Source organism: Stegostoma tigrinum, chromosome 22 (genome assembly GCF_030684315.1).
Source record: "Stegostoma tigrinum isolate sSteTig4 chromosome 22, sSteTig4.hap1, whole genome shotgun sequence".
In the NCBI taxonomy this organism is placed as follows: Eukaryota; Metazoa; Chordata; class Chondrichthyes; order Orectolobiformes; family Stegostomatidae; genus Stegostoma; species Stegostoma tigrinum.
The window spans coordinates 50966435-50978605 of record NC_081375.1 but is presented as its reverse complement, the minus strand read 5'-3'; the positions used below and the strand labels follow the sequence as shown (position 1 = coordinate 50978605).

Below are 12171 nucleotides of genomic sequence, written 5' to 3'. Positions count from 1 at the left end.
GTCATAATAGCCTCCCCATTCCCTGCTACTCTTAGCTGTCATTATCACTTATTCACCTTCTGCCTTGGCCTACCATCAATAATCCCTTAGTCTATCTACCCTTTTCATGTCTCTCTGGCTCTCTTTATCTATCAGTCTGGGCTCCCCAACCACCTCACCTTCAGCCGCTGTCAATTCTGATGAAGAGTCACCAGTTTTGAAATGTTAACTCTGCTTTCTCCCCACATATTGCCAGACCTGCTAAATTCCTCCAGCAGTTTCTGTTTTTATTTCAGAACTCAAGCATCCTGCAGATCTTTCTTTTTGTACTATTTCTTCTGATTGTGAGAGTGTAGGACCAGGTTGAGTAACTGTAGAACTATAGGTAAGCTATTTATTTTTGATACCAAGAAGCACCTCTTACAGTCATACAGCATGGAAATAGATCCTTTAGTCCAGCTTGCCCCTGCTGATCAGATAACCCATACTGACGTAATCAGCATTTGGCCTGTATCCCTCCACACCCTTCCTTTTCACGTACCCATCCAAATGCCTTTTAAATGTTGTGATCGTACCTGCCTCTACCACTTCCAGTGGCAGCTCATTCCATATACGTACCACCCTCTATTATGCCCTCTAGCTTTGGACTTACCCACCCTCGGAAAAAGACCTTGGCTATTCACCCTATCCATGCCTTTCATTATTTTATAAAGCTCTATAAGGTCAACCCTCAGCCTCTGACACTTAAGCGAAGAAAGCCCAGCCTATTCAGACACTCTCTATAACTCTCCAGTCTTGGGAACACACCTGTCAATCTTTTCTGTACCCTCTCAAGTTTAAAAATGTCCTTCCTATGCCAGGGCAATCGTAATTGTTTGCAGTATTCTAAAAGCAGCCTCACCAATGTCTTGTAGAGCTGCAATATGATATCCCAACTTCAAAACTCAGTGTTCGGACCAATGAAGATAAGTGTGCCAAATGCCGCCTTCACTATCCTGTCTACCTGTAACACCACTTTCAAGGAACTGTCAGCCTGCACCCCTAGGTCCCTTTGTTCAACAGCGCTCCCCGGGGCCTTACCATTAACTGTGCAAATCCTGTCCTGGTTTTCCTTACCAAAATGCAACACTTTGCATTTAACTAAATTGAACTCGATCTGACATTTCTCGGCCCTTTGGCCCATCTCATCAAGATCTTATGCTGCGAGGTAACCTTCTTCACTGTCAACTCTACCGCCAATTTCGATGTCATCCTCAAACTTATAACCATACCTCAATATTCTTATCCAAATCATTGATATAAATAATGAACAACAGTAGACCCAGCACGATTCTTGTGGTACACTACTGGTTATAAGCCTCTAGTCTGAAAAACAACCTTCTACCAAATCTCCCCTTCCCCCACTGCATCCCTAAACCAGCCCAGTTCATCCCCTCCCCCCACTGCACCACACAACCAGCCCAGCTCTTCCCCCCCACCCACTGCATCCCAAAACCAGTCCAACCTGTCTCTGCCTCCCTAACCGGTTCTTCCTCTCACCCATCCCTTCCTCCCACCCCCAGCCGCACCCCCAGCTACCTACTAACCTCATCCCACCTCCTTGACCTGTCCGTCTTCCCTGGACTGACCTATCCCCTCCCTACCTCCCCACCTACACCCTCTCCACCTATCTTCTTTGCTCTCCATCTTCGGTCCGCCTCCCCCTCTCTCCCTATTTATTCCAGTTCCCTCCCCCCATCCCCCTCTCTGATGAAGGGTCTAGGCCCGAAACGTCAGCTTTTGTGCTCCTGAGATGCTGCTTGGCCTGCTGTGTTCATCCAGCCTCACATTTTATTATCTTGGAATCTCCAGCATCTGCAGTTCCCATTATCTCTTCTACCACCATCCTCTGTTTTCTGCCATCAAGCCGATTTTGTATCCAATTAGCTATTTCTTCCTGGATCCCATGTAATCTAACTTTACCAACCAGTCTACCATATGGGACTTTGTTAAAAACCTTTGCTAAAGTTCGTATAAACAATGTCTGCTGCTCTGCCTTCATTTATCATCTTGGTAACCTCTTCAAAAATCTCAATCAAATTTGTGAGACACTAATTCCCATTCACAAAGCCATATTGACTACCCCTAATCGTCCTTGCCTTTCCAAATGCCATGTAAATCCTATCTCAGAAAATTTACACACCACACTGAGCAGGACAATTATCAAGAAATACAAAAGTAAAAGAAAACAACATTTACACTCTGAGAGGATAGTGCAAATTGTTTGACAAGTCAATTCTGATTTCTAGTGATCTTATCAAGAAGAATGCACCCGCTTATGACAACTTGTCAGTTAATTGACAGCTTTGTTTCAATGTTAAACAAGATAGAAAGATACTGATTGAAGGCAATTACCAGAGAAAATGAACCAGAAAATGACTCTTACCTGACTAACTGAAACAGGTACATGTGTGCATGTACTTTCTGTTGCCAAGGGACCCAGGTGTGTATATTAAGAGGTATAACTTACAGTACATTGCTAGTCCACCATATTGCCAGCTTGACTGACAGTACTAAATTGATTGTCAGAATAATTATTCTTCTTTCATACAGTATAAATGTTGATTTACCTTTTTGTTATTTCCTCTGAGTAGTACTGATAAGTACAACATGAAAAACTTAGAGAAAAAAGTTCTTTTCAACAATATTCCAGTATCCTTTATTTCACTATTCAAGACATATTTCTTAATATTCTGCAAAATACTTGGGGGGAGGGGGTGTGGAATTGGATCACATCACTCAACCACTTTGGTCATCTTCGTCATGTAGTTTAGACTACAGCACCTTATGACAGTCATGGCCTCTGTTATTCAATGATCACTTGCCATGGAAGACAAAACTGTAGCTATTCTCTCCAAACCCAGCAAGTGCAGAGTCTTGCATGCCTCATACATAGCCTTGAATCTGATGGGACATTTTACTCACTTATGGAGAACCTCATTGGGAAGGGGAACTTAATTCTGGTGAGCTGACCTTTTCATGAACATACATAACATGCTTGCAGATAAGAAAGCTCAATTCCACTTTTAAAGTTCTGAGCACTTAATTGAAACTTTGATCCTGTCATTGGCAACCTGATATTTGACCTGTCGCACAATTTAGTTCTCCTGCCCATCTTGTTTCCTGCTGTCAGGATCAGTATAAGAACTAGTCAAGAGTGCATGCTTGTGGAGAGGTGCTGGTGACCCTCCTCCTCAGTCAGAAGGTCAGGGTTCAAGTCACACCAAGCTATAGGGGTTTGTAATGATGATCCTGAACAGGTTGATTAGAAGTAACTGTAATCCCCCTGCATTTTTCTGAGCCTGTGATTGGCCTGTTGGGAGATTTGACCAGGTTGTATCTTGCGTCTCAAAGATGGGGAGCCAGCCGTGGAGTGAAGCTGCAGCCACTACTTGCTGCCGACAGCGGGGGATTGGAGAGTATGAGGTAGCAATACTAAAGAAAAAAAATGCCAAATGTTTGCTGATGTTTTGGCAAAGTATCTGGTGAAGTATGTTTGAAATTCTGAGATGACTCATTTATTCAGCGGTTGTTGATAGGTTGCTAATTTTAGTGTTAGCCATGAAATGCTGTACCACCCCAACAGTGATCGTTAGCAAGCAATCTGATTATCAACCAACATAGGCCTCTTGTAGTGAAGTGGAAGTGTCCCTTTCTCTGTGTCAGGAGACCAGGGTTCAAGTCCCACCTTCACTAGAGGTGTGTAATAACATCTCTGAACAGGTTGATCTAAACAAAAATGCTAGTAGCCTAGCACATTTTCCTGCTCCTTTAGAGAGATGCCCCCTTGTGCTAGATGCAGGCTAACTGAGCTTTGCAGCTTAATGCCACATCAGAAATTTTGACAGGACTGACTATTCAATGAGTATTAGCATATGTCCATTAAAGTGAGGCATAATTCCTCAATTCCTGAGGCCATTTTTGAGGAAAAACAAGGAGTTCTACAGTACTTCTTTCTTCATATGCTGAATGATTTTGAGACATTTTTGCTTGATATGTTTTGTTTGGTATATTGTCACACTCATCTTCCTTGGAGAATGATATGGAATGCTGTAAGTTTTTTTTTTAAGACTCGTTAGCAATCTGCTTTCAATTGTATGGAACACTGCTGTGACTGGTAAGTCTTGGAGTGGGACTTGAACCTGGTAACATTTGACTCAAAGGCAGGTGTGCTACCAATAAAAATAATTTGGGTCCACAGAAATGATAACACGTCAGCAAGGGCAGATTGGTTGTCACCATGTCATACAGTTTGTGGTAGCTTGCTACGTACTTATTGGCAACTGTTTGAGTGGGCTTCATTTCACTTGGTATGAAGTGCTACTGCCAAACTCTGCGTATAGGATAAGATGCCATGTAAATGCACGCATTTCCCCCCTCTCTCCAGATGCCACTAGACCTGCTGAGTTTCTCCAGCTCTTTGGTTTTGCCATTGAACTATTTCATTGCTTGCAGAGAAGTGGCGTTACTTGTCATTGTTTTGACCTTGTAGTTCAGTAATGATTCAGTTCAAGTGATAGAAGGGCAAGGTTTTTAGAAACGTGTCTAATTTTTAATATTTTTAAATAGATCAGGATGGTGCGGAACCCACTGGCAATGCAGTAGCTGCTTCCAATCTTGTGCGCCTGGCAAATTTCGCCAACCGACCAGACTGGAGTGATAGGTCAAGACAGCTCGTAGCAGCATTTAGAAAACTGTTGGATAATATGCCCATCGCACTGCCGGAAATGGTAACTGCCCTGATGGCACAACATTACCCACTGAAACAGGTAGGTTTAGACATTACTTTTGTTTAACATTACTTAAACATTACAATATTGTGCTGTTAAAAATATAGAATCAATTACAGATGAAGTGTACAGGCTCAGTTGGAACTGTTAGTAGAACATTAGCTGGTAATGAATTGAGAAGGATTATTTAGATGATTAATTTGAGATGATGACAGTTGATAAAGTAGTGAATTAAAATTAGGTTTATCGTCACATGTACTCATGTGAGTACTGTATGTAACATGCTATTTGAACAGGGTCTGCAAAGGAGTGGTCTTCAAAAGGCAGGTCCTTTGAGATCATCATTTCATTGCGCTTTTGTTTACTGCCCCATGTGGCCAATGTCAGTTTCATCCTAGATCCAAATACTTTTTCAAGTTGGCTCTCCAGTGACCAGTACATTCGTTACCTGATGTGATAAATAGCCTTTTAAAGTAAAGACCTTAAATTTTTTGGTCTGGAATGTGTAAGTTCATTTCAGCTGGACTGGAGATTTGAGCTGCACTAATTTGGCCTCTACAACTCTGCCGAGCTGTGTATGATGGTGCTCAGTGCTGGGATCCTTGCTGTTTGTTACTTTATTAATGACTCGGATGTGAATGTTGTAGCAATACATACTAAGTTTGCAGATGGTAAGAAAATTGGTTAGTTGGTCCTGGGGAATATGACCTCAGGCTACAGTCTGATATTGATCAGTTGGTAAATTGGGCAGAGAAATGGCAGGTGGAATTTAATCCTTAAATGTGAGATGATGCATTTTGGGAGATATATATGAGTAGGATCTACACAAAGAGGTCCCTAGGGCATATTAAGAAACAAAGGGACCTTGGTGTACAGGCCCATAGATCCCTGGAGATGTCAGTGCAAGTAGACAGGGTGGTGAAGATGGCATTCAGATACTTGCCTTCATTAGCTGCAGCATCAAATATAGAGGAGAAAAATTGTGCTGCAACTTTATAGAGCATTGGTTAGACCACAAATGGAATATTGCGTGCAGTTTTGGTTATCGGAAGCACTGGAGAAAGTGTAGTAGAGATTCACCAGGATGTTGTCTGAAATGACTGAGGAGAGACTGGATTGCCTGGGTTTGTTTTTCTTGGAATGCTCAGGGGATATCTCATTAAGGTATACAAATCTGAGAACAATAGACAGGTTGGGGTGTGAGAATCTTCTCCCCATGGCAAATGTGTCTAAGGCCAGAAGGCATAAATTCTAAGTGAGGAGTAAGTGGTTTAAAGGAGATCTGAGGAACAGTTTTGTTTTACCCAGAGGGTGGTAGGTATTTGGCTTGTATTGCCTGAGAGGATGGTAGAGTTAGGTACCTTCACAACGTTTAGGGAGCATCTGGATAAGCACTTAAAATGACAGGACTCAGCGGACTATGCACCATGTTCAGGTAAATGGGATTAGTATAGTTTGGTGTTTGTTGGTAAACATTAACATGGTGGGCTGAAGGGACTATTTCCATGATGAATGACTGATTTGGGGATGGTGGCATCCAAAATGAGCCAGGATTTCTGCTTTAGGTCATTGGCCAGGGACAACCACTGCTGGCTCGTGCAAGGATGATGGACAGATTCAGCTCAGCTACGGCATCCTCCACTTTCAGTGTCCAAAGTACTTTGATTTAAAAACTCTCAATCTAGTGTTCAAATCTCTGTATGGCCTCACCCTTATCATTTTTCTGACTTTCCCTTAGCATTGAACAACTGAAACCTCTGTTCTTTGAACAGTGTCCTCTTATGCAGGAAAGCTGACGTTTCGGGCCTAGACCCTTCTTCAGAATTCTGAACAATTTCTGAAGAAGGGTCAAGTTCCAAAACGTCAGCTTTCCTGCTCCTGTGGTGCTACTTGGCCTGCTGTGTTCCTCCAGCTCTACACCTTTTTATCTCAGATTCTCCAGCATCTGAAGTTCTTAATATCTCCTCTTATGCCTACTGTTTGCCTTGCTGTTGGCTGCCATGCGTTCAGTTTTCCAAACTGTAAGGCTCTGACGTTTCCTTGCTAAAACTGTCTGCTCTTCTAAAACTGTGACCTCCCTGCTCCGGTGATTGAAAATGCCCTCAACTGCATCTTTTGCATTTCCAGCACCTATGCCCTCACACCCTCTTCCCCCCCCCCCAACAAAAATAAAGATAGAATCCTCCTGGTCCTCTGCTATCACCCCACTGACCTCCGCATCCGACGTATCATTCTCTGCCACTTCCACCAACTACAGTCCAACCCCATGACGAAAGGCATATTTCCCTCCCCACCCCTATCTGCCTTTGGTAGGGACCGGTCTCTCCGTGAGACTCTCATTCTTATCCTCATCTGCTTCACACTCCCCAATGACCCCACCACCCCCGGCACCTTCAGTTGCAACCGCAGGAAGTGCTACACCTGTACCCATACTCCCTCCTCACCTCAATTCAAGGCACAAAACAAACCTTCCACATCGGAGGGGGGTTCACTTGCTCATCTGTCAACTTTGTGTCTTGCACCTGCTGCTTCCGATGTGGCCTCCTGTACATTGGTGAGTCCAGGTGGAGACTCAGAGACTGTTTTGTACAGCATCTGCGCTCTGCACGTGACAAATGATAACACCTTCCTGTTGTGAACCATTTCAGCTCCCCCTCCCACTTTCTAGGTGACACGTCCATCCTGGGCTTCCTCCAGTGTCACAATGACACCACCCACAAACTGGAGGCGCAGCACCTCATTTTCCACCTTGGGAGCAAACAACACAATGGTCTCAATGTGGACTTCATCACTTTTAAAATCTCCCCACCCCCGGACTCATCCCATGACCAAACCTCCCTCTCATCCCCACCTCCTTGACCTGACACAGCTGGTCTATCTTCTCTCCCACCTATCCACCACTCTCTCCTCACGGACCAATCCCCACTACTGCCTACCTGCACTCACACTTAAGTGTGAAAATAAAGAAGTCCCTTGGACCAGATGGGATTTATCCTAGGAATCTTTGGGAAACTAGGGAGGAGATTGCAGAGCCTTTCGCTTTGATCTTTATGTTGTCATTGTCTACAGGACAATTGCCAGAATACAGAGGATAGCAAATGTTGTACCCTTGTTCAAGAAGGGGAGTAGAGACAACCCTGGTAATTATAGACCAGTGAGCCTTACTTTGGTGGTAGGTAAAGTGTTGGAGAGGATTATAAGAGACAGGATTTGTAATTATCTGGAAAGGAATAATTTGATTAGGGATAGTCAACACGGTTCTGTGAAGGGTAGGTCGTGCCTCACAAACCTTACTGAGCTCTTTGAGAAGGTGACCAAACAGGTGGATGAGGGTAAAGCAGTTGATATGGTTTATATGGATTTCAGTAAAGCGTTTGATAAGGTTTCCCACGGTAGGCTATTGCAGAAAATATGGAGGCATGTGATTGAGAGTGAGTTAGCGGTTTGGATCAGAAATTGGCTAGCTGTAAGAAGACACAGGATCGTGGTTGATGGGAAATGTTCATCCTGGAGTTCAGTTACTAGTGGGTGTACCGCAAGGATCTGTTTTGGGGCCACTCCTGTTTGTCAGTTTTATAAATGACCTGGATGAGGGGTAGAAGGATGGGTTAGTAAATTTGCGGGTGACACTAAAGTCGCTGGAGTTGTGGATAGCGCGGAAGGATGTTGCAGGTTACAGAGGGACATAGATAAGCTGCAAAGCTGGGCCCAAGAGGTAGCAAATAGAGTTTAGTGTGGAAAAGTGTGAGGTGATTCACTTTGGGAAGGAATAACAAGAATACAGAGAAATGGGCTAATGGTAAGACTCTTGGTAGTGGGGATTAGCAGATCGGTGTCCATGTGCATAGATCCCTGAAAGTTGGCACACAGGTTGACAAGATTGTTAAGAAGGCATACAGTGTGTTAAGTTTTTTTGGTAGAGGGATTGAGTTTGGAGCCATGAGGTCATGCTGCAGCTGTACAAAACTCTGGTGTGGCTGCACTTGGAGTATTGCGTACAGTTCTGGTCACCGCATTATAGAAAGGATATGGAAGCACTGGAAAGGGTGCAGAGGAGATTCACTAGGATGTTGCCTGGTATGGAGGGAAGGTCTAATGAGGGACTTGAGGCTGTTTTTGCTAGAGAGAAGAAGGTTAAGAGGTGACTTAATGGGGACATACAAGATGATCAGAGGCTTAGATGGGGTGGACAGTGAGAGCCTTTTTCCTCAGATGGTGATGGCTAGGACAAGGGGACATAGCTTTAAATTGAGGGGTGATAGATATAGGACAGATGTCACAGGTAGGTTCTTTACTCAGAGAGTAGTAAGGGCATGGAATGCCCTGCCTGCAACAATAGTAGACTCGCCAACTTTAAGGGCATTTAAATTGTCATTGGATAAACATATGGATGATAATGGAATAGTGTAGGTTAGATGGGCTTCGGATTGATTTCACAGGTCGGCAGAACATTGGGGGCCGAAGGGCCTGTACTGCACTGTAATGTTCTATGTTCACCTATCACCATCCCATCTACCTTCCCCAGCTCCACCCCTCCTCTCCCTTCCCCCTCCGCATTTCTGAAGAGGGGTCCCAACTCGAAACGTCGACTTTCCTACTCCTTTTCTGCTACCTGGCCTGCTGTATTCCTCCAGCTCTACACTGTGTTGCATCTGACACCAGCATCTGCAGTTCTTGCTATCTCTGCTCTTCTATATCTTCCTTAAGATCCTCCATAAAATGTTCTTATTTGTTTTACGGTTTGTTCACCGATCTTAATGTCTCCTGTTTTGTATCAATATCAGTCTTTGTCTCAATATACTGTGAATCGCCTTTTGTTCAAGGTGCTACATAAATACAACTTGTTGTTGTGTCTTTCTTCACTGGCAGAATATATTAAATTCCACCTCCACACATCCTCTTGGCAAATTCCCTCTGACAAGTATATCAAGTGCATTGTGTGTTGGCTTGAAACGCGATATTGGTTATGTACAATTTCCATCCAAATAATGATATGGAAAGGTCAGCAGTGCAGAAGACAGTCCTCCTTCCAGAATGATATCTTCATTGTGCTGATAAAGCAAGTATATCCAGCTAGTGCCCGGGCAGAATGCCTTGGAACATTGTCACTGTGTGAAATGTGTTTGTTGCAAGTGGGTGGAGGGAATGGGTTTACAATACAGTACTGAATGTGATTGACACCTTATGTCTACCACTGATACATCAGAAGAGAGAAGTGATGATGAATAAAATGAGAAAAGAAGGGTGCTCCTGAAATTAGACGACAAAAAAATGACCTGTCAAATGCCTGGTTCCCAGGGGACTTTACAGAGTGGCTGACATTCCCCGATAAGAGTCGCTCTCGTAATGATCCATTTTTTTAACAATATAAATGTCATTCTGTTCTGTCGAATGTCTTCCTTCAATGACAACATTGTAGTTTGCAGAGGTTAAAAAATAGAATTGATTTTTGCCGGAACCAGGAATCCAAACTGGTTTCTATCTGCTTGAAAACTAGCCAGAAAGATTTGAAAAAGGCTCAGTCTCTCCAATTAAGTTGAACTGAACTTATTTTTCTTGTTGGTACAATTTTTGTTCTCCTTTTGGTCCATTCATTTCACAGAATCACAAGCAAGTCCTTTGGTCCAACCAGTCCACACTGAACCTTAGAGTACCCCATCCAGACCCATCCTTCTATAAACCACCTAATCTATACATCCCTGAACACTGCGGACAATTTAGCATGGCCGATCTGCCTAGCCTGCACATCTTTGGACTGTGATAAGAAACCGGGGCACTCAGAGGAAACCCATGCAGAATGTGCCCTCATGCTAGCCATTGCCATCCGAGGAGAAATGCTGTCACTGTCCACTCTATCTAATCCTCTGATCATCTTGTATGTCTCTATTAATTTGCCTCTTAACCTTCTTCTCTCTAACAAAATCAGCCTCAAGTCCCTCAGCCTTTCCTCATAAGACCTTCCCTCCATACCAGGCAACATCCTGGTAAATCTCCTCTGCACCTTTTCTCATGCTTCCACATCCTTCCTATACTGTGGCGACCAGAACTGTACACAGTACTCCAAGTGCGGCCGCACCAGAGTTTTGTACAGCTGTAACATGGCTTCATGGCTCCGAAACTCAGTCCCTCTACCAATAACACTTAACACACTGAACACCTTCTTAATAACCCTATCAAACTGGGTGGCAACTTTCAGGAATCTATGCACATGGACACCGAGATCTCTCTGCTCATCCACACTACCAAGAATATTACCATTAGCCCAGTACTCTGTATTCCTGTTACTCCTTCCAAAGAGAATCATCTCACACTTTTCCACACTAAACTCCATTTGCCACCTCTAGACCCAGCTCTGCAGCTTATCTAAGTCCCTCTGTAACCTGCAACATCCTTCCACACTATCCACAACTCCAGCGACTTTAGTGTCATTCGCAAATGTACTAACCCATCCTCTACACCCTCATCCAGGTCATTTCTAAAAATGATAAACAGCAGTGGCCCCAAAACAGATCCTTGCGGTACACCACTAGTAAGTGAACTCTAGAGAATGTGCAAACTCCATACAGACAGTCGCCCAAGGGTGAAATCAAACCCATATCCCGGGCGCTGTGAGGCAGCAATGCTAACCGCTGTGCTGCCGAGAGACTTGTTTGTGGCTTCTCAATTAGATATTAACCCACTGGAAACAAGCAGGTTAATTGTAAGTTTAAATAGTCGTCAGCAATCTATGCACATATGTTCTCAGAATGAAACATTAAACTGAAACTCCAATCGTTCTTTCAGGTGAATTTGAAGTGCATGAGGTTGCCCTTTTGAGCAACTTTTGTAAAGACCTTTTTTTTTAACTTTTCTGTAGTTTTGACTGAAGTGAGTAAAAGGACCTTTTGGCAACAAACAATTGAGGAAGGGATTGCTGTACTTATTTTTTAAAAAAAAAGTTATTGCAACTTATTGAAAGCTGTGTCAACGCTGATGCTTTGCTCAAGCAGTGGAAGAGGCAACTTGTAGACGGCTGGCACCAAGGATGTGTACAAAGTAGGATTTGGCGAACAAAGAATTGTTTATTTCCTTGTGACCAATTGTGGTGTTAAAGGCCGTCAGCCTGTCCGTAATCTGATTCACTGTAGGGTTGCTGAACGGCTTGTGGGTGTGAATGATACTGACATAAGCCTTCAGACTGCTGCAAGAGCAGATAGTGTCTTTCTCTCCTGTAAAATACCTTAAGCCAGAAGAAGGTTGACTATAGTAAGCTGTGGTCTTTAACCAGTAATTTTAACTAGTGTACCAGCCATCCGTGACGAAATGAAAAGAATTTGAAGAGCAAAAGAATCATCTCCATGAACCCTGTGAACTTAAGCCATTGAACCACTTTTCCAGTTTTCTTTCCCTCCATCCATAACACCAATTTTTATTTTTTATAACT

General features: G+C 43.5%; 1 protein-coding gene across 5 annotated transcripts in view; it reads left to right on the top strand.

The window, feature by feature from the left end:
* The window catches only part of spata20 (spermatogenesis associated 20), a 342917-nt gene that overhangs the window by 122684 nt on the left and 208062 nt on the right, over nucleotides 1-12171 (top strand). For all 5 annotated transcript variants that reach the window (XM_048555512.2, XM_048555515.2, XM_048555516.2 and 2 more), the window contains exon 14: nucleotides 4588-4787. In XM_048555512.2, the coding sequence (XP_048411469.2) occupies nucleotides 4588-4787 (200 nt within the window). The remainder of the gene's footprint in view (nucleotides 1-4587; nucleotides 4788-12171) is intronic.